Below are 27930 nucleotides of genomic sequence, written 5' to 3'. Positions count from 1 at the left end.
TATATGTATAATTTTCAGTAGCTGTCTTCATGATTCTACTGTTGTAGATCAACAGGTGGCATTTATTGATCTCTTATAAGAGCAGATCTAGTTCCAGAGAAGATTTTGATTGATTGTCCTCATCCAGAGTGAGTTCTTTCTCCATCTCTCCAAAGTCTCCGGTGGCATTGGTGCAGATGGTATGCAGACAAGAGATTTCTTTCTGAGGAAAGGATGTAATTGTATGTGTGTATTATGGTGTTTGAATTCCAAATAATTATTCAATGCCCTTTGCTGTATCTATCTGAGTAACTTAATACACCACTTACATGAAGAGTCTGTAAACTATTGGTGGTAGTATAGGTATCTTATGTCAAGCCTCCATTCTACAGAATAAGATAATTGCAACTAATGTGCTGCATGGAGTGGGTATGTCTTTTATGCCTTGTGTTTGTTTCATCAGACAAAACTCCATCTTCTATTACTTTTTAAATTAAAAATGTCAGTTTTAAGAACTCCAAGCATGCAAGTCTACATTAAGAAGGCAAGAAAATACTTAAATAACCTGGCATTTTTGATCTTTAATATAAAACTGTAAGATACTGCATATTTCAACACTAAATGTTTATTGCAATGGCACAGTATTCTCAGTTTAGGTCAAGAGGTAAGAATGCACATGTATTCATCTGGATAAATAAGCTACATAGCCAGCCCTCAGTTACCGGTGCCAGATGTAAACACATAATGTATTGTACAGGTCAGGTTTTTGGACCACAGTCAACAACTGGACAGCAGTTCACTTTCTTTATGCTGTCTTATTTCTACTACCTCCTATGGTCTAAACGGTCTCTCACATTTTATCTCTGAGTTTCTTCTACTTGTTGAATGTTCAACTTGTTGAATGTTCAACTTATTGAATGTTGAGTGAATATCAAAAAGAGAAAGATGCAGTCCTCCACATTTTATCTTCCCTTTATAAACTGAAATGTTCACCACAGAAGCCTGAAAAGGAAATGTATGAATGCCAGTACTAATGGGAAGTTCTCCATTAATCAGATCTCTTGGTTAGACTCAATAAGACATCCGTGTCTCACCAGGTTACTGTCCAAAAAAACCTCAGACTGTCTTGAACACTTTTATAAAAGCCACCCTCTCTTATTACCATGCTATTGGTTGGTTTGGATTTTTTAGACCAACGATACTTTTCTCCCACAAATCTTTGTGTGCATGCCTTGAACTGTCCTGCAAAATGAGACTGCTCGTACAGAGTTAACTCCCTCTTCTGAAAAACTAAACTAGAAAAACCTGCTTGGAGGTTTTTTCTGCCCCAAATCCATTCTTGGAACAGTGGATAAACCTCAGGCCCTTGTAGAATTGAACCACCACATCACTTGTACGGCTCCCAGAGAACCAGAGTCTGCAATGTGGGCTAAAGAGAGGTCTTTGCTTCATGCCAATTCAAGAAGACTTCACCTAGTTTTGAGCTGCAGCCTACCTCTGGATGGCAGTACGGTCACTGTGAACAGGTCAAAGCTCCTCCAGCTTTCTCTTAGGAAGTACATATCTGGTAAATTTGTCTAGTCTTCACTTACAGTGTTAGTGTGGTTTGCCTTTACCTCAAGCTTTCAAAGTTTGACATAAGAAGTGAAGCCTCAGGGCTGGAGTCTCCATGCACTGATGAAGACCTACAGAAAACTTCCTTTTCATCTGCAATTTTTTTCCAGGTTTTCTGTCGTTTTCTCCAAGTGAGTTATCAGTTACAGCTGTTCAGCATTTTGAGGGGCTTCTTTTTCTTTTTCATTGGGTGTCATTAAAGTGCCTGATCCAAATGTTCGCCAGAAGTTGTTGAGAAAGTAATGTAGGTACTTCTCTCACGCAGACTAGTTATACTCAGTTATAAGTAATTTACTCACAGTTTATTTCTTTTGGTAGACTTAAGTGCTATAATTTTAAATATTTCCATATTATATAAAGATATTCAGTGTAGGTAATAAGTTTTCTTGAGCTACAGAGTTTTTCTCTTTGGTATTTAAAATGTATCTGGTTTGTTTGGGTTTTTTCCTTGCAAGTAAATGTTGCAAGCCAAAGCAATGGGATTAGAAGCAGTACAGGGAGACAAAAAATAGGACTTTGTTGTGAAATTATGTAATTGTTGTGCTCCAGGTTGAAATTGTTTTCTAGGTAATATCTATGCACATTATAGTTCTTTGTTAAAAGTATCGTATCAGGGTAAACATGATATGATTCCGATGCAGAGCAAGAACACTAAGCAAAGACAGATTTTACTACTGTTGTATCTGTGACACCAACTGGGGTACTAAAAAGGACTCTGCTGTGCATTGTCATCAACAATGTTATAAACTGTGCTCCACTTTCTAGACAGCCTTTGCAATCTGATTGCCTTGAATGAAACGCTGAATTACTCTTGAAGAACCCTAGTGAAGGCAAAAGGATTAGAACAGGTGTTACCAAGGTCATAACTTATTAATGATGTTCAGCAAACTTGTGAATTACTTTTGGAGAGGAAAATAAACACGAAACCATATGTTGTCTAACTTTTATATTCTTTGTCAGCGCAGTGTTTTAAAAATTTTCACTGGGTAATAGTGCAAAAAGTATTTCTTTGACTCAGGGCAAGGTTGAGGTAAAAGACTTTTGGTGATATAACTTAGAAAATATCACAATTGTGCACTCTTGTGTTACACATTTCTCTGTCCAACAGATCTTCCAATGTCACAAACAGAAATGCTTTTTCTTCTTGTCTATTCAGAATAAGGTTGTAATGCAAGCACTTGCTTTCCTGTTTCTTTCCCCCCACTCGCAATGCCTATTATATGCATTTCAATGTCATTTTCATCCTTTTCCTCCTGCATAACTCTGTGGTTATCTTTGAGCAATTTGCCTGCACTGCTGTGTTCCAGCCTCACAAAATCTGATCATATAAGTGGTCCCATTGATTCCAGTATGCATACTTAGTCCAGGGTTACATGCTCAAAGGACCAGTTTATACCCTTCAGATGTAGGTAAATGACTATCATATCTTAAAGCCATAATTTAACCACAGCACAAATATGGCTTTGTTTTCATCACAGCAGTTCAGTTACTCTGTCACAATAAATTTAACATATCTGGTTGGGCTTCTGTTAGTGCTTTTCAGTATGTTGTCATCTTTTCTTTAAAGAACCTTAAGGTTATGTGCAGACACTAGGTCATCTAGGAGAAAGAAATCCTATAGATAGAGTAGCATGAGTCACATGGAGTGATCCCTAAAAATTGGGATTTGAAGCCCAGTGTAAGTGTTCACTTGTGTTGTCACTTCTCTGTGTCATACATCTTCTTTGTTTGTGGTCTTCAAGATCACTTTGATATCAAAGGAAATGTGTGTCTTTTGAAAGATTTACCTTTACCTGTGGTAGTTGTTGTGAGGGAAAGGTGGAAACTAATGCATTTTTATTTAACAATTTATCTTCATATGTGCACATTTATTCACTCTTTTTTTTTTCTTTTCTGATGTTTGTAAAAACAGAATAAAAAATAGTGGAAGTCTGCAACTAGAACTTTTATTCAAACAAGCCCAGTAATTTGTTCAACTGTTTGTGCTGTTAGATTGCCTGTCCACCTCCTATTATTACTCAGTCGCTCTGCAGGAATCAGGCTGGTTGAGGAGTGATGTAGAATTGGGAACAGTTCTCTGTGTAAAGGTTTGTGCATGTGGCTACATGAGACTTCTAAAATCATAAATGCTTTAAACTACTAGATAAGGCAGATTTTGATGTGATAAAGTCCAGAGAATTGCTACTTAAGCATGCAATTCATGTTAATGCACCCCGATCCCTGGTGAGTTGCTGATTAATCTAAGTGGGTTATAGCATGGCCTCTCGGTAGCTTTTCTTTAACTGATGCATGGAACAGAATGCAATGTTTCTTTGCATTGAATATATGACCATAGAAAACTGAAAAGGAGTCCATCTTTTTTTCTGATTACTGTAGCTTTAGATTTTTCCTTATTTTATTAACTTCTGTTCTATATAAAACTTGGCCTTAGAATATAATGAAATCGATATTCTGTGCTTAATAGTTGTAGTCCTCTAAAACTGGGATTATTTCCCTTCCCCTTCTCTTCCCCCCCTTCAGAGTTCAACGTTTATGAATTTCTAGGCTTCCCACAGGAAGAGGTTGTTTTGAGCCCAATAGAAATTTCATTCGATGTGTTAGGATTTGAAGCTGAAAGACTATCAGAAAGAGGGAAGTTTGAAACTGCTGGTAGAACTGTACAAATTGTATTACTTATGTAGAGGTTACAGTTTCTCTTTTCTGCTAGACTTTGGCAAGGTACATAGGACCTATCTGTGTGCATATCTTGGTGCTAAAAAACTGATCTCATATCCTAGCTAAGCATCTAATCTCAGAATGTTTAGTGTTTTTGCTATTTGGACTGCACAGATAAATCAATTTTTTGTAGAAGTGTTTTGCTTCTGTGTAGTAGCTGCTAGTCATCTTTTACTAATAATTCTATATGCAGGTCTGTGGGTGTATTACTTTACATTCTCTTGGAAACAAGCAAATACATCGTGGTAGTCACTTAAGCGGGATTACTGTGCTCCTTATAAAGATGCCCTACTTGAGAGTGCAAAATTGGTAGCTCATTCTTATGCGGAAAAATCACCTTTTCCGGAACCGTTGCTGCTGCTATTGCAGTAATGGGATATCAAACAGGCAAAATTGTATGTGTTATCAATGTCTACAATATAATTTCATTGACTTACAATGTTTAAAGTGAAGGCATGATAGTAAGCTTATATAAGGTGTCACATTGAAGTAATCACTTGATTTTATGGCCAATGAGAACATTTTAATATTCACATGAATTCTGAGGATGCTCTAGGTTGCATGAAAACACAGATATCAAGGTATGTGATTAAGCATCTAGATACTGTAGTGCTGAGAAATACTTAAATAACCCAACAAATGAATGGATTAAGTAAATGTGGGTAAAAGTAAATGAGAAGGCTAATCTTAATATATGAATAAGAGTTTGATCTATAATGCAAAAGAAAAGAAAAAAAAAGACCAAAAAAGAGGATAGTTTAAGTCATTGGTTTTACTTACCCCACCTGTGGCCAGTTTTATTTATTTGGTGTTTGCCTAAGTCTCTTTGCTCATGTTTTTATTTTGCCAAGATTTCTGTTCAGCACTCTTCATGGCAATGTGTTAGGTTGGAGTCAGTTGATGAAAAGGAGCCCGTGTTTGAATGCAGAAAAAGCACATGAGCTGGGACCAACAGGCCTGTGAGTTGCACAGAGCTGCCTGTCTGCATGAAAAGGGAACTCAAGGAATGTCACAGATGTGTGGCTGCTCCACTTATTTTCTGAAGTTGTAGACCTGAATCATTGTACTGGGGCTAGCTGGCTGGAGATAACTTGCTTCATAACAGAATGTATGGTGCTGTGTTTTGGATTTGTGACTAAAACTGTACTGATGATGCCCCAGTGTTTTGGCTATCACAGAACAGTGCCTGCATAGTGTGTGTGCTAGAGGTGGGCAAGAATTTGGGAGAGGACCATCTTTCTGTAAAGTCTCTCTGGAGAGATCTACAAGAGCATGTGCTGACAGACAAGGGAAAATGGCTTCAAACTGAAAGAAAGTAGGTTTAGATTAGAGGACAGGAAAAAATTCTTTACTGTGAGGGTGGTGAGGCACTGGAACAGGTTGCCCAGAGAAGTTGTGGATGGCCCATCCCGGGAAATGTTTAAGGCCAGGTTGGATGGAGCTCTGAGCAACCTGGTCTAGATGATCTTTAACATCTCTTCAAACTCAAATCATTCTATGATTCTATGACACTGTCAGAATGGCTGCCTACAACTGACTGAAGGGATATTCCATACATGTGAGGTAGTGTTCAGCATTAAAAGCTGGGAGAAAGAAGGAGGAAGTGGGGTGTTTGTAGTTATGGTGTTAATCTTCTCACGTCGCTGTTATGCATGCTGAGGCCCCACTGCCTTCGAACTGGCTGAATATCTGCTTGTCAATGGGAAGTAATGCTAAAAATTCCTTATTTTGTTTTGCTTGCACATGCATCTTATGCTTCCCTTATCAAACTGTCTTTATATTGATCCACAAGTCATCTCTCCCTGTATTTGTTTTCTCCTTATCCTGTGGGAGAGGGGAGGGAATGAGCAGTTGTGTGGGTGCTTGGCTGCTAGCCAACTCACCAAAACTGCACATCTTTAAGAGGGAGCTACTACTGTAACCACAAGCAGGAATAAATGTGTTGGAGGAAAATCCTGGTAGGTTAAAAGAACCTAAGAACTATCTACTGGGACTTTAAGGACAGTTGTTTTGAATGTCCCATTGATAACTGCTTGGAAAGGGAATATTATTGAGGAAACAGCAGTGCTAGGAAAAAAAATAACACAGATAGGGTCTGCTATCAGTAAACATGAGCTCTGCTCCATTCCTGTTTTACAGTGTTTTACTTTCCTGCCTTCCTTCTCTGTAATGAAGATCTGCTTTCCTAATTCTTCTTGAGGTCCTAAGGCTGGGAATATGGAGGGCACGTGCTGTACCAGTGTGAGTAGCAACAGAGCACGGGGAAAGCCTCTTTTGCTCCTAGAAGACCCTTTGAAGTTGTCCCAGTGTTGGCTTTGCCAGGTACAATCAAAACCTGCAGCAGCTCTGTGAAATGCATCAGAAGTGCTGCCAGGCTAAGAAATGAGAGACGGATTTTTCTTGATGTAAGGAATAAATTGGTTAAGTATGCATAGTTTGGTTATTTGCTCAACATATGAGAAAATGAATATCTGTGGATATTGAAAGCAGGTAAATCATTAAAGGAGTAGGTTAACAAAAGGAATAAATGGAAGTAATTGGATAAAATTATTAATGGGCAACTTAAATACAGTGGAAATTGTCCTAACTGTAAATATAAATAAATTTTGTGAGTATTACTTGAGGAAAGTTAGTTTTTATGAAACTTTAAGTTAAATATTATTAAACCTTAAAAAAGCATAGATCAAGCATCCAGTAGAGGCTCTGTGGGGATAGGGTAGATTGCTTTGCATATTTTCACAGGGAGGCTTAAAAGTCAAAATAGACACCTTTGCCCTGTTCCCTCTGCAAATTGGTTAAACAGTCTATAGGGATTAGGTGACTTGGCCAGCAATGCATAGAAGTTCAGTGGCAAAAACTGAGCTTCCAAGGTGCCAGTCCTGCTATTATAACCACCCGGTGGCAATCATTCTCTCCCACAAGGGAAAGGCTATTTTTTGTTAAGACGACTAAAAGGAAGGGTGAAAGTAGTTTGAATACTGTATGATCCCACAGCTGTACTAGTATACTGAGGCTTGCTGCAGGAAACCCAAGCGGCTCTTTCACTTTTCATACGCAAACCGTAAATATGTGTAGTTTCTAGGTTCAGAAAACTAATGATAAATATGGACATAGGAATTAACTTTTCCCTAAAGTAAAAAACAAAGATGCTTTTTTCAAATATATATGCAAACACACAATTTCCACTTGGACTGGCACATGAAAATAATTTATAATTAAGAAATAATGTGAGATTATGATCAAAACTCATATTCTGCATTTATTGCTTTATTTTTATATTTTTAATAAATCTGAAGTTATTATTAATATTTTTAATATTAATTTTTTGGATGCTAATGTTACCAAACCCAGAATTTGTAATGGTGCGCATATTTGTGCATGGGTTGTGCATACAAAAAATTCTGATATTTATGCCATATCTCTAAATAATATTGATAATTTGAAACTACATTTATTAGTTGTTTTCTAAACCATAACATAATATAAAGTTTGTTAAAGTTAAAAAAGTAATTTGAGCCCAATAATATGATAAGATAGTTTATGTTGAACTATGTTTTTTTTGAAACAGTAAACTACATTTAGGGTTACCAAATAACTTCACTGGGAAGGAATCAGGACTGCTAAAAATGTTTTTATATATGTAATATACACATACGTATACACACATACCTTAGATATGTATGTGACAAACAATAGCAGGATCTTTGGAAATATTTTTCTCCTGTTGAAGCAGGAGGGAATCAGCAGCACTTGTGATTGTGCTGTCTGAGCAGAGCAGTGAAAGTTACTCTTTAAGGGTGAAACTGAGCAGCACAGTGATACTGGCCAGTTTGCAAAAAGCAGGCATAAACAACAAAGTGTTGCCCTAGTTCTATGTTTTGTTTTACTCTCTGATCTGATTTTTCTTCCTTAAAATATTGTCTGTTTTGAAGGATTTTCCTTAAGAAATGATAAGGGGCCAATGCTAAATCCCAGAATCACTGAATATTTAGAGTTTGAAGGGATGCACAAGGATTGAGTCCAACCCTTCAGCAAATGGCCTGTATGAGAATTGAACCCATGACCTTGATGTTATCAGCACCATGCTCTGACCAACTGAATTAATGGCAAATTTTTTTGTTAAAAAAATGAACAATCCCCCCTCTTCCAAATTCCCCAGCCAAAAAACAGAATTGTTTCTGTAGGAATATCCTAGCAGATTTGAGAAATGTTTCATTTATTGTTTATTGATAATCCAGTTACTGTAATTGCTAATAAAATGATTGGTAAATGTTCTACTGTTTTCCTATTTTAAGGCATTAAACAGAAAAGCTGCTTTATATTGAAGTGGTCCTCCCATATGTACAGTACATAATACTGTTACTGTGTGTGGTGTGTGAATGAAACATAGGGAGTTTACAAGCATACTTGCAACTTCCAGCAGATTAAGACCATTGACAAAAAGGTGAAGCATCCTTTGGGCTTCAAGCTTTTAAAGAAAACCAAGTTGTTATACAAATTACATTAGAAATATGAAGTGCTGTAACAATTAAAGGCATGTTGAATTTGGAATATATTTAATTAGAAATTACTACATTGTGATCTACAACATGAAAAGAAAGATGTGGTACTCAGGTGTTGATGAAGACCTGGTGTGAAGAAAAGTAACCCCGAAGATCCTTTGTAATGATTAAAAAAACAATTGCACTCATTCATCAATGAGAAAGGCTTGGGAAATATAAAAAACATTGCATTATTGATCTGCAGTATTTGTGGCATTATTAAGTATGTTTAGCAGTTGTAGCAGCAGGTTTTGCTGTCAGATGATCTCCACATAGAAGAACGATAGGAAAACCACTTGGGATTCTTAGTCTTTACCTGGAAGCTGCACTTTTTGTGGCAGTGCATCTTCTAGTATCCAGAAAAAGAAAAGAATATTTTAGTCTGTGAGGCTCAGATCAGGCGAAGCTTTCAGGTTCTTCTGTAGATAGACATTATTGCTTTTTTATTCTATGTATAGAGTAGAAAAAAGAAAATCTGAGGGTCCTCCCCTAGAAAGCATGATATTAGTAGAAATGCCAGGAGATAAGTAATTTCCCATACTTGTCACTAAAATTCAGGTATGCTGTATTAAGGGAAGCACCATGAAGAGCTAACTAACTTGTTAACCACATAATATAAAAAATCAAGGTTGAGCTGTCCCTAAGTTTGGATTCAGATTTAGGAAGCCTTCAGCCTTGTTAAGAAGAAGAATTATTGTCAGACTTTCTCAGTTGCTTCAAGCTGAAAAAGAACAATTTTATATTGAAGATTTCTCAGCAATTTTTGATTGTGATATTCTGGTGAAATCATGACTTGCCTTGTAGATTTGTTTATTATTTGTTTATTATTTTTAAAGGATTTTAAAAGATTCACAAAAAATAGATACTGAATTTCCAAACTGGTCTTGGCTGTGACTGTGTATTGTATTATAGAATATAATTGTTTTTAAAAGTGACTTTCAATCCAGGAGTTGGATGAAGCCGGAATTAGATTAGTATTTCTTTAAAAATCTTCAGAAAAAGAAAAGTTTTCACTAGTAAATGTTGCTTCATTGCAGTATAAAGATTTTGTCCCTGTTGCAACAAATTTTCTTTTGAAAATGTTGCGTGATGTGTCTTTGATGGAATTTCTGGTGAGAGCTAGGAAAGATCCATCCTGAAACAGAAAGTGACTTTCCTAATATGGCTGAGTCCATGGCTAGGTACAGATGGATCTTGATTTGGGTTTTCCTAGAACAAATGCAGTATTGAATTAACTGCTGAGCTAGGTTACTGTTTAACCCATGCTCTAATTTTCAAAAATTCAAGTTAATGGTTTCTCTGTTTTACATCAAGTCCTGACATGTTATGTAAAATGAAGTTTTTGTTTAACTAAGAGGAGAGCTTATTTCAACTGCTCTGAGTCCCTTCTATGCAGCCTGGTCAAGTTTCTCTCTCACACTGATCAAAATTCAAAATTTATTGTAAGTTTGGTTTTGGTGTGTTTCTGGATGTGCTGATTTGTGAAAGAAAGCAACTCTAGCTGAATTCTGGCTTTGATATTTTTTCACTCAAAGTAATTTCTAGTGTGTGAATGGTTGTCAAAGTCTGACAAATGAAAATACAGAGAAACTTCATATAACACCATTGTAATTTCTAATTAGGTCAAATTATTATCATTTGAATGCTTTGTGGTCAAAATCCTGATAAGCAAACTTTCACTTAGGAAAGACTAACTCAGAGTATCCCATGGAGTATTTTATTGTATTTGTTAGATCCAAAGAGGCTGTTTATGGCCTCTTCTTATCGTGGAAAGCAGAAGGATTATGCTGATAAGGTGATACTGTAGGTTCTTGAAGGATTTTTTAACATATGTAGCAAAATCATCTGGAAAGGGAGGCCTTGTGCTTAAGGCCCCTTCAAAATAGAAATTGAGCAAATATTAAACAAGAAAAAAGACAAGGCATGAAATTGGCAGGCTTGTGAAAGAGCACTTGTGATGACACTGCAGTGATTTGGTAAATATGATCATGTCTCCTTTAGGTGGCTTGTGTGGAGATAACATGAACCACCCCAAACAACCCCATGTGAAATAATTTTCAGGGTGAACAAGAAAGGTTTTTTGTTTGTTTTTTTTTTTTAATAGCAAGGATCCTTTAGGCAGCTAATGTATTACATTAGAGTAGAATGGTATTTTCCTCTGTAATGCTTTCCTCTTTGTAATGGAAGACAATCCTTTCCTCTTCATAATGGAATTTTTTTCAAGTATTCTGGTAATTTGACCCCACAGTTATTTATAAATTTTAGTTATTCTTACAGACTTAAAATTTTCTGGATATTTTCTTATGTTTGACATGGCTCCTTGCAGAATAGAACTGACAGAGCATTGGGAATCATCTATTACTCTATGAAGAAAATGTGTCAAAGTCTTACTCCTGATAGGAACCATCATCTAATTTCAGATTTAATTGTTCTCCTATATCGCCTCTTTCTTTCAGGAAAACAGATAGCAGAAGAGTAGGAAATCTCTTTGATTTGATGATCTTAAAGGTCTTTTTCAACCTAAATGATTCTAAGAAATGAGCGGGAAAGCCTATTGAAGGCTTATTCAACTTAGTTGGTCCCAGTCAAAAATGCCTGTTCTACCTTTGTCCTGTCCTGATCTGTAAGGCCTGATCTTCTGCTTTCTCAAAAATGGGTCAGGTTTTGTGTGACTCCAAGAATCTTAAACTAGGAGAAAGCTGCTTTCTCTCACCACTCTCTCACTTGTTATTTCTACTAGGTAGAAATAGGACGAGTGTGATAGCTTCCAGAATAGTAGCTTCTCTGGCTCTTGACCTGTGTATCCATACAAGCTTCTGCTACATGTCCACAGATAAAAAGCTCCTTTCCAGTAAGGCAGTATGTAATTTAAATGGGGAATTATTACAATTGGGCCAAGGCCAAAATTAAAATTCTTGTTATCTAATTAATAAAGTTTTGAATAGCTTCACCCTGTATGTCGTACAAAACTCCAATGATGAAATTATTTGTAACAAGAAGAGCAACATGATTCTTAAATCAGATTAATAACTGTATCAGGAGCATTAAAGTCAATCTAGGAGTTGAAAACAACATTTAGAGTAAAGCTTCCATGCTGTATGTACTCTGGCATTAGTGTCACATGGGTCAGGAAAAACACAAAATATGGATTCATACATGCAAGTATTTCTTTCCCAGCAGGATCCAGAAATGGCTTTTCTGGACCAGAGATGAAGCAGTCCTCTACAATTAATTACTATTCCTCACTTTTTCTATGGGGAAACCAGCATCCTTTACCTTTCTTTCTTGTTTGAAGATTGCAGCATGACTGCTGGGGTACCTTTAGAGCAATAAACCCATACTGATTACAAAATAAATGGTGACCTAGCTATTTACTAACATGAAGCTGCTGTATGTCCATTCCCATCCTGCAGCCTCTAGCTAGATTGACTAGCAAATTGACTAGAACTTCTCTTGCCAACCTTTCAGCTTGCTCTTAATAGGTGTAAGAAATAGGTGCAACAATTTCATTAGGGAAAAGAGTTAAATAGGGTGAAAAATAGGTTTAATGAGGGATGTTTTTGTATGATTTGAAAACACATTGTAGTACCTCAATCTCAAGACATAGCAATTCAAGGGACATTGCCACTTAAAATTTAGTTTAAAAAAGAAATAAAATTAATTCAATTTTAAGATTTTAAAGCAACAATTAAAAGCTCCATGAGTTTCTGAAAACTCTTTTTCCTGTCAGAATCTGTGTTATTCTACCACTAACCATTTCAATTTCCAGGGAACTTAAAATTAAGTGAATAAATGAAGGAGACCATCCTAACATTACTGCTTAACCTGAGGAGAATACTTGAGTGAAAGAAAACACCCTGAACAGTGATATTTCTCTTACTTTCCAAATTAAATTGTTAATTATAGTTCAGTACTATTAATAAAATTAGTATAATTAAGCACTGGTTAGTTAATGAGCTATGTTATTTTTAACTAGAAATTGTTCCTTGATAACTGCAACTTGGACAATATATGTAAAGATGAGTGTCACTGGAAAAATAAAATGCCCCAAATCACACTATTTTGAGAAAAGGGAGAAGAAAAGAACTTTTTCTGCTACAGAGATTTTAATGAGGAGAATAAATACTATTCTAGCTGAAGAAAAGTGGATAATATTCACTGGGTGATAATATTCATATTGAGTGAGCTTTTTGCTCTAAGATGGAGAGTAAGTTAAATATGAGTAGTATGAGTAAGAGAAGCAAATACGTAAGGCAGTAAATAGAAGTTCAAGATCAAAGTAGTGAAGGGAGTTTAGTGATCATGTATCAGCAGTTTTGTTTGTTTTGCTTATAAACATCCATCTAAAGATGTGGCTGTGAAGAAAATGATCAGATTTTTCTCTGTAACTTTTCTAAGCAAGGGACAGCCAGCAGGTAGCAATGGTCAGAGGCTAGCAGGGGATGAAAGGTTGATTTAAAGTAATTTGCGTAAACCAGACTATGGATAGATTGGAATGGAAATATCAGCACATTAGTGACAGGAGATAAAACAATGTTTAAAGAAGAAAGAATCAAAGAAGATTGTCTGTGAGAAATATTTATGGAAAAAAATTAATACCTCTAGAAGCTATAAAATTAAGGAAGAAGGACTGTTTCATAAGAGGACCAAGAGGGAAGGTAATCCTAAATTGTGATGGCATTTGAAAAAAAAAAATCCAATCCTTTCCCAGTAGAGTACTTTTAATGCATTCCTCACTCAAAAATAAAGCTAAGTTACATATTAGAGTGACTTTATATAAGTTTATGATTGTGCTCTATCTTGATTTAAAAAATTAAAAAGCTACAGTTTGAATAATTTTTTACTGTAGTCATTAGAATAATAAGTCAGAACACTGTAAATTTTATGTTTATTAGAATTTTTCTGTTTGCTGTCAAACAAATTCACTGTGTATGTCCCAAACAGAAGTCTGCACAAGATCGGGATTGGGATGTGGGAGGGGAGGGAGGGACATGGTAGGAATGGAAGAAACAGGATTTATTTCATATTTTGAAGAAAATCAGAAAATTGATTTCAAGTACTTCTAAGCTAGGAAGTCTATGCAAAGTAACTTCAAATTAAGGGCAAAATAAAAAGCGAACCAAAGGATTTTACTTTTTCTCTGAACTAAAATTTAAAAAGTAATTACATTCAGAGCACCAGTGTTTATGGTGCAGTAAGTACAAAATTTAGACCAGTGGCTAAATCAGTATATTATACAGCTCTATTAGCACCCAAATCCTGCATTAAGGAAAAAAGTAATTCATTCTTTTATTTTTAGGCTTCTGCCTAGGGCATGTTTGACACAAAACCCATAGAGTTTTTTTTAGAAGTTCTTTTATTACTAAATAGTTTTGCTTAGAAACTGCACCTTTACCCTTAAAGTGCAAAGGCAAAGCTTTTAACATGGCGGTAAATGTTCTCCTGTACTTCCTACAGCACTGCAGATAAGAAAAAAGTAAAAGTTTTGACTTTTAAAAGACGGTGTGTTACTAGAACTGTAATTTGCATTTGCAAATCTACATGATTTTTACTATTAAATTAAGCCCAACAGCCAGTTTAAGTCATAAGGGAGTGGTAGAGCTGAGCAGTAGTGTAGCAGATACTGTAACTGAATTACACAAGGTATAAGCCACCCTTAAGGGAGATACACAGCAGGGAGGACCACTTGCAGCACAAAGCTGTCAGGGAAATCTCATAGAAAACAGACAAATCTGGAATTACCATGCTAGTTGGACAAGAAATAGATGACAACTTATATGAGTATCTGCAAGAGGTGTGTGCAAAATTTGTCGGTACGTGTCTGGTATACATAGGTATATTTGAATAAGGGGATTGCAATTCCTTAGTTCTCTCATAACTAGAACTTTGAAATTCTGAAGCATTATATCCCTGTTATGTTCCCATGCCTCTTACTTAAAGCGTATTAACCCTTTTCACAAAGTTCATCTTGCTGGTTTTATGCATTCTTAGACTTTTCCATTTTGCATATGAAAAGCTTAAACTTTTGTGTGGCTGTCAGTCAGTGGAAGGGCCTGTGTTACAGTGCAAAGTGTAATCTGACCTATAACACCTTCCAAAAAGCAAATGCTGAGCATCAAGCCCACAGACATCTAGTGCAGGAGAACAGATCCTGACAGTATTAGCCACAAACGATGTGTACGCAATTCCTTGCCTCAATGTATCCGCTCCAGTGTTCTGAGTCCTCTCTGGAATGGACGTGTAGAAGAGCAGAAGAGGAGAAGACTGCTGGGCCTATGGCAGTCATAGTAATTACTGTAGGATTTTTTTCTGGGGAAGACCTCCGTTCACCAAGGGATTTTGCAGACTAGGCCACTTGCTGTACATTGGAATTACAATTTATTACATGTTTTATAAAAGCAATAGTTTTTAATCATGCATAATTCACTGCAGAACAGGCATAGAAAGCAATTGAAGGTCTGGAGATAACCTGAAGTTTAAAAATGTCCACTTTAAAATAAGTTTTTCAAGGAAACAAACCTTCCCTTAACCCATCATTTAAGCGATTTATTTAGTCTTCATGTAGACTAGAAATTTGGGCAGTACCTAATCTGTCTGCTTTTAGGGAAAGTTGTTGTTCATTTACCACCTTACAGAGAGAGCTACCCTGAGGGTTAACTACAGGTTCTGGTACTGTCTGAGGGAGGCGGCAGCAGTTTGTGTTATTTCAGTTTTTATAGTCCTTGCCTCTGTGTTTGCAAAACTCTTTTAAATTCACTGCTAAGAGTCTGCTCAGCCATACGACTGACTATGTTGATGTTTACTGTGGTGTGGGTCTCAGTGATACCTTGCAGCAGCAAGTTCCACAGGTTTTCCACCACTTACTGTTTGGAAAAGTATCATTTATTATTATTAGATTTATGACTTTTTCCCATTTCAGTGGAGACACCTTTTCTCCTCAGATAAGGTAGGGTAAATAGTTCCTGATCTACATTTTCTCCCTGCCGTCTTTTATCCTTTGATCATGCTTGTTTTTAGTCACACTTTTCTGTAAACGCTCACAATCTTTTCCATCAGTTTATCAATCTTACTGCACCTCTTTCTGATGTATCGTTCTGAGATGGGCTAACCAGAAATGAACAAAGTACTCCAGATGAGGCCAAATTATTGATATATATAACAAGTAAAATCTTAGCTCCACTGAAGTTGCTGTATATCTAAGGGCTGAAGTTTCTCCCAGTGCTGTCACATTTCCTACATTATTATTCCTCCCATTTTTTGTATATTCAACTTCAGAATTTGGCAACTGATGTAGCATCCACTATTAAATTGCTGTTAGTTCTCAGATTAGGAGTACGGCTGCATGGACAGGATTAGTTTCCTCCCCAAACTACTTTGATGAAAAGGGTCAAATTTTTTCTGGATTCACAATTGTTATGGAGGTTAGTATCAAATCTTGATGTTAGTTTTGAATAGCTGAAACTGAGAGCAGCAGCACAGACTTCGAAACAGTGCTGTTTGTGTTCACAATGACCTTTAACTGCAAAATATGCTAAAATACATTATTTAGTATATGAAAGTAAACAAACAAATGTTTCTGCCTCAGTAAATGACTGTCCACAGTGCAGTATGAGTATGAGGTAAAAACAAGTCAGAGTTTTTTTACAGTGTCTGCAGAAGAAATCTGTTGACTTCTGTTTCCTCTCCAGAAACATCTAAGAAATGTTCAGATTGTTGCTGCCTAATAAATACAGTAAATGAAATGTTAATAAATCACCAGCAATTTAGCCTGACAATAACATGGATTGACCACATTGATTAAATTGATTATGTTTCATATATTTACAATATGTAGACACAAGCCTAATTTATTTTCTGAAGAGTTCAAGGTAGGTATCACTGGTTTTAAAAAAAAGGCAAAACAAAACAATGGAGTAATGTTTGTGGTTGCTATCTGCAATAATCTAATGCTGACAGAGAGCAGTATTTTATTTAGTAATTAACAGTGTAAAGGGGAGAGAAGCTGTCATGTTGGTTCTTAAGCTGGGGAATGTGATGAAAGATGATATCTGCGATCTCATCCTTTCCACTTGTTTAGGATTGTCAGAATGAGAAATGTCAGCATTATGAAAGCTCAGCTCTGCTCTTGATATGATAAAACCCTTCAAAAGCCAGTCTTTCTCTCCCTCTCCCCCTCCTTTCTCCCTCTCCTGCTCGCACTTGCTTTTTTTATTTATCCTGTTTTGTTAGATGGCAGAAATATAATTCTTTTCTTTCTTCCCATTATAAGCCACCATTTTTGTTTTATTATATGTTTCACAACCCCTAATGCCCCACTGAAAATTACCTTGTTAAATGACAGTGTTTCAAAGCCATGAATCCTTTCCACCATTCCCTCAGAGGTTTGAAACAGTCAACAGACTGTAAAGAATAAATAATAAAAAAGTATTGATTATTTTGATGACTCTGAGATTCAATTAAGTATTAATTTTGCCCTCCAGTGGACCTATCAAGGTATTCAAAGGGGAGGATTCGGCTCAACTAAATGTGTGCTGAGTGCTTCAGCCTTAAATAGGGAGAAAATGTGTTTACCTACAGTATTTGAAGAGGAGTGCATTGATGCACAGAGTCCAATATTTAAGTGCTGTGCAAATTAAGCCCTGGTGACAGTGACATTGTTTTCGGCAATATGAGTATTGATTAAAGAAGTGCATTTGATGACAGCTTAAACTATTTGTATTGATTAACATTTTCATAGATTATCATGTGTCATATCAAATTCACTTTTCAGACATGAATACATTAAAAAACCTATAGGCAAACATCGACCAATGTGAGGACGGGACAGAGGGAACATGCTAGCCAACCTACTTGCTTGCTGGTCACCTGTTCTCTGCATAAGAACCATTTAGGCATGAACTTTGCAATAAATAGCTGCTAGAGAGAGCAACAAGGTCACTTGTTCTTTTTCTTTTTTTCAGTTTTTTTTTACTCTGCTTTCCATGCTGTCATGATATTATGCTTATTAGTTTACAAACGGAATAATTGAGTGTGCTTGGAAATAATGCCTGACCCCCAAATGTCCTCAACGAGCGGAAGATAAACCAAATTCAAATAATCAAGAAAAAATTTTAATGTATATATGTATGTGTAATGTTTTATGTGGGATATGATGTCGCAAACACAAGAATAATTGCTAACTTTGTGTGTAAGTATCTTCCCTGATTTTATCTTTTAGAAAATGTTTTGTGTGGTTTTTATTTTCAAAAGAAAAATGTGTGTTTGTGTGTTTATGGACTTTTGGAGCAGAGTATCCCAGAGACAGGAATAGTTAGAAATCTGTCACTCTGTTGAATGTATGTAATGAAATGGCTATTTTATGCTGTGTATTTTCGTAGATATGGTGGAATACTAAAAACTGTGTATTTGATTTTGTTAATGTTGTACAGTTGAGGATGCTTCTTTAAATCACTATGGAGCCCTCACAGGGTGATCCTCTTCCGTAGCATTGGAGCATATAGGAATTTCTTTTCTTACTATGTTAAGGACAGGGTGAGGTGTAAAAACATACACACACAAAAAGCACATCCCACAATTAAAACTGTGTTGGTTATGTTGCTTCCTTAGAAGTTTTTCTCCAAAGCATCCTGAATCTCTCACATGCTAGTTGAGCTTTAATAGGGTGGGGAGTAATGGAAAACTCATTGGATCTGTAATAGCTCTTCACTTGACTGCAGCCAGCAATAACAGCAGGAGCAGCCAGAGATAAGAGAGAGAGAGAGAGAGAGAGAGAGAGAGAGAGAGTGAGTGTGTATGTGTGTGTGTGTGTAAGAGAGGGAGCGGAAGAGACAGTATACGTACACCAAAGCTGCCACTTTTTTTTCCCCCTCACTCTTTTTTTCCCCCATCCTAGGATCCAATGATAGCTGGACAAGTCAGTAAGCCCTTGCTGTCACTGCGGAGTGAAATGAATGCAGAGTTGAGAGGTGAGGACAAGGCAGCTACTTCAGACAACGAGCTGAATGAGCCCTTGCTTGCGCCTGTGGAATCAAATGACAGCGAGGACACTCCCAGCAAGCTCTTCGGTAAGTCTGTCTAGGTATTTCATTTCACTGCTACCATGTTGTCCGGAAGAGCAATCTCTCCCTGTTCTTCTTTTTTTTTTTTTTTTCTGTTCACTCAATTTTCTTTTAAGTAGAAGGAGTAGCTTGGAGCATGCAAGCATACAGCCTTCTGCTCCCGTTGCAACTCGTTTCCAGAATGACAGTGTCAGTCCTGAAAACTTTTGTTAGCAACGAGCATATTTTATGCAAGTTGCAGATGTTTTGTCTTTTTTTCAGATCCATGGACTCTAATGTAAAATAAGAGATGGGGATCATTTTCTTCAAGTACTTAATTAACATTTATTGCATTAGGTGCTGGTGTGTCTCACATGCTACCAGATCTTTTGAGGCTGGATTAAACTGAAAAGTTATAATTTTAAATAGTAAAAATAAAACTGACTAAAGAGAAACTAAACACTCTCATAGAAAACACTTTGTACTGAATAAACAAAGACTAGCGATGGTATTGCATGTAGAACTAAGGTTTTTGGAATTTAAATTAGAAATTAAATATTTCTTCTCAACCCCGTGGAAAGAGAAATTACCTTTTCAATTTTTATTTATTTTTGAATATTCTGAATTGTACGAGATAAGTGTAACCTTTCACAATCAAAACAAAAGCAGCAAGAGTGGCACTCCAACACAGACATCTGTCATTCAATCAGATGACACCCTGTAAGCCAACTCAAGTAACTCTGATCTCTAATCAGGAAAGGGAGCAGAGCTGTTGAGGTGCGTGCTTGAGTGATAGATGTTGATAGATGTCTGAGCTGGAGCAGCACTGTATGGTACATAGTGAAATTTTGGGTTTAGAGGGACTGCACTTCTGAAAGAGTCCTTTTTAGTTATTTCCATTTGTGAACTGAGACAAACCTTAATAGAAATGGAGCTTTTCCTTATTTTTCATTATTCTATGGGTGGAAGTTGAAGGCAAAATGATCTTGTTTAAAGGGAATGCAGCTTTAAGGGAGTGAGAGTGAGAGCCCATTTTCCAAGTTTTGAGTTTTGATTTCATAATCTGTAAGGAAATCTGTAGGAGTGTTCAGATTTCAGTATTCCAGCTACAGTAACAGCTGCAAGATTTTTTTTTAAAACAAAGGAATACATGCAATTTTATATTAAAATGTTCTTTACCCATTACTGAAAGATACAGCACAAAATGTTTGACTAAATAGCTTCAGTACAGATATGGGAAAATCATAATAATTAAAAATCCTAAAATTTAATTTCTCAATTGCAGTAATGACCATTACTGAATATCACATCCATTTTAAGCACCCTCTTAGTAATCATTGTTTCCATGGAAAGCATAATTTCCATTAGCAGTTTGAATGTTCAAAAAGCATATAATAATTGTTTTAGCCTATTTCATACAGGAAAGAATTGTAATGTCTAAAATTCAGAGGGCTATTAGTTGTCCAGAGTAGTATAAATATCTTCAGCTCTGTTTATGTTTTATTTGCTCAAGTGTTTAGGATGCATCTATTAAATATAGCCAGGCATATACAAAGCAAAAAATGGGCTTTTAATTTGGGAATAATGAAAATGTCTGTTTGCTGTTTTTAGATCAGGCAAGTCTTCTAATAAAGGGCAGGATATTTTTTTATCCATTGTCATTTGGATGTTCTACAGTGGTAGTGAAATATACACAGATACTTTCATTAGAGTTGCTGTATGTGATATAGAAATGATATGCAACCATATCTTGTCTCTTTCTGGACTGAAAATATAATTTATGTCCCTAAAAACATTATTGAAAAAGCTACAAATTAATATGTTGTGCTTTTTGTATTGGTGAGTGTGAGATGTTTGCTAGCCTGGTTCTTATTCTGCTAAAAAGGTGTTCCCAAGTAAAAAAAGTAGGAGAAATAGTTCAACTGCCTCAGCATGAACTTATGAACCATTTATTGAGATTTTGTTACAATTATGACTGATACTACAGATCTATTAGCAGCAACTCTTGTGAATTCATTTTAGTAACTTTGAGAACATAAAAATAAAGAACAGTGGGTCTATTTTGATAAATTTGAGCATCAGATTGAGCAAATGTAAAGTAAAGATGATTAGCCATTATGTCACGGGTGCATCTCTTGAGACAGATTTGCAGTAAACACTAAAAATAAATGTGTCATTTTGTTTAAAGTTCTGATACATAAATATAGACCAATCTGTTAAGCAGGAGAGGGAGGAGCATTTTAGAAAGTCAAGGAGATGAGACAGGTCCACAGAGAACAAAGTTTTTCTACATTGATGCTTTTATGTTTTTTGAAAAATTTGTGAAAATAGCGTACTGATTTAGTTGGAATGAATGACCAACATTTGAGTGTCTTGTTGATGTTAGCAATATTTCATGAGCCTTGTTTTCACATAGATGAACAGAGTTGAATGATGAGATGTGAAGAGCTTTATTCTCTTTTACTGAACACATTCGGCTTAGCTTTTTTTGATGGATGAGTTTCTGCAAACACCTGCATTGCTTACCTGTGCCTTTTCCTAAAATCCACCTCCTTATTTGTGGACTTCCTTGTTTTAATATTTCACTGCATGCCATAGGAACAGTGGGTATTTATTTTTTACTTTGGTAACAAATAGTGGAATGCATTGTAAAAATGGCACTTCTTTGGTACCTGATGCCAGTGAGGGAAGGGCAGGAATACAATTAATTGTAGTTATTTTTGAAAAGATACGATAAACTTTTGTTTCTGTTCTGGGTGCTTTGCTATCGGTGACAAAGAAAATGAGAAATACCAGCATAAGTAGTTGCTGATGATCTGAAATAGCTCCCACCTGAAACTGGTGTACAGGTGTTTGGGAAGATGCACTTTGTCACTGTGGTGCAGTTGTTACCTGTGAGTAATGACAGGAGCAGCTGTGATTAAAGGGCCTGTGCTTGCTTGTTGTTTGCTGGCTTTATTTCTCCTGGCTATGGTGATTTAGTTTGTTTTTTGTTTGTTTTGTTTGGGTTTTTTTTTTTTTTTAATTTGTTTCTTTTTGAAAGAGAATTCTGTCCTGTAGTCTGGGGGTCTGTAATCCTCCACTTCTGCTTTTATACCACTTCTGCTGGACTTTTTGGAATCTGCATATCTGCATGCAAAAGACTTTTGATACTGAAGTCATATGAAACAAGAAAATAGTAGAAAAAATAGTCAATAATACTTTCTGAAGTGCAAAATATTGGTAAAGGACTTTATCCTGAAACATACTAACTCAGAAGTACAGTTTTGAAATGTGTAGTTAGCACAGCTACAGTGCTTTGGTTACAGGAATCGCAGTTTTGCTGTACAGTATGAAACAAAGTTGCTTTGCAGGAGATCTTGCAGTATATTATTTAATCTTTAAAATATTTGTGAAGTAATATCTCCTATTTTAACCATAGGATGTATTTAAGAAACAGAAAAACTGAGTCTGGCTCTTGACATTCCAGGTGGTGTCATTTTCGAATCAACTTGTCTTACTCTGCAATATGCTTCAAAGCAGTAACCAACCCAGGCCATATGTCACGGTGCTAACTATAGAAAGCTTTTGTTAATGTTAACTAGTATTTTCTCTTGATTAAGAACCCTGGGATTTGATCCTAAATTAATGAATCCTAGTTGCCATTTTATACTATATTTTCAAACAGGTTTAGTATAAATTATGAAGTACTGCTCTGAAAAATCCTTAGAATAAGAAGAACTCCTTTCACGTTTATCTGTGTAATAAACTGTTGAGATTGAAAAGTTGGTATAGACACCAGGGGCGTGTCGCATATAAAATTCTCTGTACAGTAAAAATCCCAAGAACAAAGTGGCTAGTCCAAGCATCAGAAGCCCCTGTGGACTCAGTCTGACTTTCCTAGAGTTAGATTCAGTCTTTAATTAATCCTTTATTGATGGTAATTTGTGGCATAATTAGATGATGGTTAAAAAATGCTGGGAGTGCACTTGCACTGATATTAAGGTAATTTTACTGTATTATTACTGCTTTTTGAGATTGAGTCTGTAGTTTTATGCATCAAACTTATCAAAACAAATAAAGCTGTAAGTATATAGTGAGGGCAATACTAAGCCTATAATTGTGGAGCACAAGTGTTTCCTATTTAATTATTGCTGGACAGCAAAAAAAAATTGACTGCTAACCTTTTTTTTTTTTTCCACTTTGCTGGCAAGGTTTTGTTCCAGCGAAATTAAATCTTAGGATTCCTTGGCTGGATCTGAAGACTCTGGTTTTCTTTGGTTCATTAGCAGGCTTTTGATCTTTTCATAATGCTGTGTAATGCTTGAAATATGGAGCAGGGTTATGGAAGTTAAATGAATCTGCACACATATACATAAACAAGGTTTTGTTTTCAAACCCCTGTGTTGGCTTTGGGATTTTATTTTCCTTTCCCATTTTGTTACCCATGTTTCAGAACTGTGTGCATCTTTATGTATAGCCATACATGCTGCAGAGAAACAGGGTAGAAGTTGTTTCTAGCTGATTATGTTTTGTTAGTAGATCCCTTGTATTACTCTGTAAAGAAACATATGTTATATTTTTCTTTGTTGTTGTTGTTGTTTGTTTGTTTTTTAAATTGGAGTTGCCTTGATTAGAATTTATGGCACTGGAATAATTTCAGTTATGAAGGATAAAGAACTAAATTGTCTTTTACCTCTTGAGACATGGGTCTCTACAGGTCAAAGCAGAGGTCATTGCCAGGTTGCTGTGAGGAAGCTCACATTATCATCCTTAACAGTGTATCTAGCCTTTGGGGGCATTCGGACTATGAGCTTTTCTTTCATCAATGTATTTAAGGATGATTCTCAGTGGTTTGGTTATATTCTCAAATTTTAAAGACCTATAAGAGATCTCTGTCCACCAGGAACACTTTGATAAGGTTTGGTAATTTCAGTGGAAGAAAGCAATGTGTGTTTGTTGCTCTTCATGCATTTTAAAGCTCACTGTACTGACAGTGAAGTTCATGGCCCAAGTGGTCTCTGTATTAAAATCAGAACCTTCTTTTAGATGCAGCAAACTTATGTAATATGTTCAACCTGCATATAAAGATTCTTGTCTCTTCACATAATTTTATTCAGTAATTTCCACATTGCAGATGCTTTGTTGTGAGACACTATAGGTTATCCATGTCATAGGACTGATTCTGCTAGTGCTTGAATGTGTGATATTTTATTAAAGCAAGTAATCTGTGGATTAGGAACACTATTTCATTACAAAGACTGTGTCAATGAGAAATATTAATGGGTGGCATGTTTACAGAACGGGGTCATCATACAGGCTTTTAAACCCATTTTCTAAAATGTATTCAAATAATGAATAAGTTCTCAAAGAACCTGGCTATGTGATTGATTGTTATTTCTGAAGGATATATTTGACATGAACATTTTTAAATATGTATTTGCAAATAGTTAGGGACTTGAATAACTACTCTGAATAATGTTATTGTCTGGTTTCTTGGGAGAGTTCTTACTCTGTCAGTGGGACATGCACTTGTGAATGGGGAGCAAATGCCCATTAAAGCCTAAAAAAATATTATGACTACTTAAACACAAAGCACGAGGCAACGGTGAGACAGAAAATCCATCCTCAGCTCAGCATTCCTGCTGTGCTTAGGCATTGCAGGTATCTCAGGCAGTGGTTGTGCTAGCATATACGTTTCGACTCTGAGAAGACCAGAGACTTAGTCCCTTAACATTTGATGAAAGCAATATTGGGCTGATGAAGGACAAATATTGCAGTCCCACTTCCCTTGCCTGTATGGAAATAAAGAAGCCTCTTGTTGCTGTCCCTGAATTGTGACAAAGACAGCCTATTTTCAAAGAAATCAATCATCAAACAACAAAAGATATTTTGAGTAGAGAGAAAGCTAGTTGTGTTTCTTTTTTAAAAAACAATTCTGTTTTTTCTCCTGAATTTCAAATTACTTCTCTGCTAAATGTTTCTGAGCAAAGTATATGTTAAGTGTTTCTTAAATGGCTTGAAGTCTGATTTTCTGTATTTGTACACAGAATAACATTAGAGAATGAGGGAAAAAAAGAATTAAATCCCAGTATGTAATTGGTAAGACTGAATGACAAATGGTTTATTTTTAATTAGTTAATCTTTCTTCTCCCTGTCTTTGAAGTTATAAAAATAACAACAAACTTGCTTAAAAGCAACGTAAATGGCTGGCCGTTTCAAAGGAGACTTGCTGGCTACTAGACAGTAAACAGGTAATTTGTGGAAGAACTGTTAGATTCTTTGATTGAGATCCTTGCCGGTTCGTGTTTTGAGATTAATAATAGATCAGACACTTGCACATTAAAAAGGAAGCAAACATAGAAAAGAAAAGGAAGGAGAACAGGATGTTTCTACTGGACTTCAAATGATTAGGCGAGTTCTCCATGGAAATTTGCAGGGAGGCAAATGGGGCCAAAGTTACATTTGACCAAATGCGCACATGGCACCACTTAACACCTCTCTTGATTTCCTTATGCTAAACAAAGAGATAGCAAGTGCTCATACCAAACTGGCCCCGTCAGGGGGCAATCTGTATAAAAATTCCTGCTGTCAGGTTAATAAATTTTTTAAAAATATTCAAACGCAGAGGTAGCTGTAGGAAGCTCATAGTAACAGTTGCCATTCTCCTGTGGATCATTTTTCTCTTTAAGATCCTTGTAGTACTTGGTTTTCCTTGTTGTGTTGTCTTCCTAGGTTTTGCTTCTTCTGTCATTTATAGGTTCTTCTTTCATTTAATTCTTTTTCCTTGTGAAACTGTTTCTTCTGTTGCATCCATCACCTGTGGTCCCTATTTTTAGGTAGAGATGGTCAAAGGATGGGAAGATCAGCTTTATATTTTTTTACACTTTGATTTAATAGCATGTTCAGTATATTAATGTTTCTTCCATTAATGGTTTATTTTCTGACTTCTTATATGCTACCATTAGTACTACCATTAGTACTATCAAAATAACATTATTTTGCTAGTTACAAAATAAATTCTGACAAGCTCAGAGTTAGACATTACATTCAAATGATGAAATGAGAAAACTAATGCTAAACGGGGACAAAACCAGAATAAAATGAAATGTGTCATACTTCGCATGTTTCAACAGGAATATTATTTTTTCATGTAAATGGTTTGATATTTTTTAACATAAAGTCTTCCTTTTCTCTTTTTCCACCTTTCTTTTTCTCTTCTTTATAAAAATAACGATCAATATCAGTATGAAACAAAGGAAGATTTGTATTGTGACGTGTCCTGCTTTATGTTGTGATACTACTTTGATGCTCTCAGAAGCAGGACTAAGCCCTTTTATTTTGAAAGCAGAGGTCATCTAGAGAAGAATAGTACCTCATCCTGTCTGGATAAGTAGAGCCTGCTGTTTCCAGAGAGACTGATATTGGGTTTGTTCTCTAGAATTCAGAACTATCTGTATCTACCAAATCAATGGACAATGCACACCCTGTCACTCTAAAACATGTTTTTTAACACTAAACTGCTGCTTGACTATGCTTAAAAGTTGTTTGAATTTCTGTTTTTATTTTAGAACATACAAGAAGAGTTGTTGGGAGAGTGGGAATTTTGTTTTTCTTCTCAGGTGTCCTGTATTTTTTTTTCAGAAAGGTAAACCATAATTTTAATTTCTGAACAGTTTGAAGTCGTCTTAAGGAAAATGTTACGTTTCACAATACAGAGTAATCACAGTACTTGAAAGAGATTAAAAAAGTGAAATATATATATTTAATATATATAAATTGTCATCCAGGGTGACTGAAATATGAAATACATTATTTTAATGCAATAAAAAAATTTAGAGTCCTAAAACAATTCCGTGTTACACCAAATATTCAAATGTTACACAAATAAGAAATAAAGACTTTTTTTTGTATTAAGAACAACACTTGCTACAGCAGTCTATAATTAGATTAATCCTTTGAAAGCTAGCATGGAGTTTATAGAACTACACTAATACTAACTTTTATAATTCTAGCTTTTAAAAACATCTTTGTGCTTTTCAGTTCAGATGGTGGTTGTATGGTTTGATGACTGTTGGAGATTCTATTAAGTCATTTTCATTTTCTAGCTCAGTCTCCTATAACGCAGTCTCCCGTTTTAAAATCTTGTTTTTAAGTTGTTGAATAAAGAATTACTAGCAGTCAGTTTCCTTCCAGCAGAAGATAAAGGAAGTCTTCTCCCAGAGCGCACTGGACACACAACCTAGCCTGTTATTCTCACCACAAACACCAAAGCTTGTAGAGTAGGTCAATAAAAATGAAAGTGCCATCTTTTCTGCCTGCCCTTCTCCTTCCTTACAGCCAGGTTTGGAACTGTTCCTTTCTCTTCTGCCCCTTGGTGTGTGCACACAGCTGGAAACACATACAGCTGTGCATGGGCAATTGTTGTCCAGGTCTACTTTAAATGCATTTTACTCTGTCAAGGTCTTCTTTAGAGTTCCATGCTTTGTTTGAATCTTAGTGTTTGGGGAAGTTTGTTCCTTGAAGAGGATGATCTAAAACCTCTGTTTAATCAAGAAGCCAGAATCGTTTTTCATTTAATATACTTTAAGGCATACTTTAATATATTGTACTATTAAGTATGTGTAATTATTTCGTGAGATAACACGGTATTAACTCAAAAGGAAGAAAAATCATTTGAGTTCAGTCTAATCTCTTGAGCAAATACTCTACGGGGCAGTTTTTGCATTTTCTTTTGAATACAATTAGGATTTATTCGCACAGTGTAGAGATGTCATGTTTGCTCTGTGCTTTGAATAAACATGAGGCCAGATTCTCACAGGTCTCGGCTGACTGTCCATCACATATGCAGGAAGACTATAGGTTTCAACAGGGCATTCATCCTATCAGTACTTGCAAGCCAGTTCGTGGCCTCCACCTCTCTCACATAGTCCCTGCTCTACAAGCTTCTCATGTTCTGGAGCTAAAATCAGCCAAGCAAACATACTGACAGGAAGGAGTAACCACTCTGTAATTATGCTGCCTTTATATTTAACAAATGATGAATTATTGAACCAGTCCTGGGG

General features: G+C 36.0%; 1 protein-coding gene across 7 annotated transcripts in view; it reads left to right on the top strand.

The window, feature by feature from the left end:
- Positions 1 to 27930, top strand: part of POU6F2 (POU class 6 homeobox 2) — a 359056-nt gene that overhangs the window by 84336 nt on the left and 246790 nt on the right. For 6 of the 7 annotated variants that reach the window (XM_027675880.1, XM_027675879.1, XM_027675877.1 and 3 more), the window contains one exon: positions 18742 to 18913. In XM_027675880.1, coding sequence (XP_027531681.1) covers positions 18748 to 18913 — 166 coding nt within the window. In that variant the 5' untranslated portion in view covers positions 18742 to 18747. Of the gene's footprint in view, positions 1 to 17878; positions 18037 to 18741; positions 18914 to 27930 lie in introns of those variants that run through there. The other variant, XM_027675881.1, reaches the window with a different exon arrangement.

Source organism: Neopelma chrysocephalum, unplaced genomic scaffold (genome assembly GCF_003984885.1).
Source record: "Neopelma chrysocephalum unplaced genomic scaffold, ASM398488v2 Primary Assembly neopelma1_26, whole genome shotgun sequence".
In the NCBI taxonomy this organism is placed as follows: Eukaryota; Metazoa; Chordata; class Aves; order Passeriformes; family Pipridae; genus Neopelma; species Neopelma chrysocephalum.
This window is presented reverse-complemented; position numbering and strand designations above follow the sequence as displayed.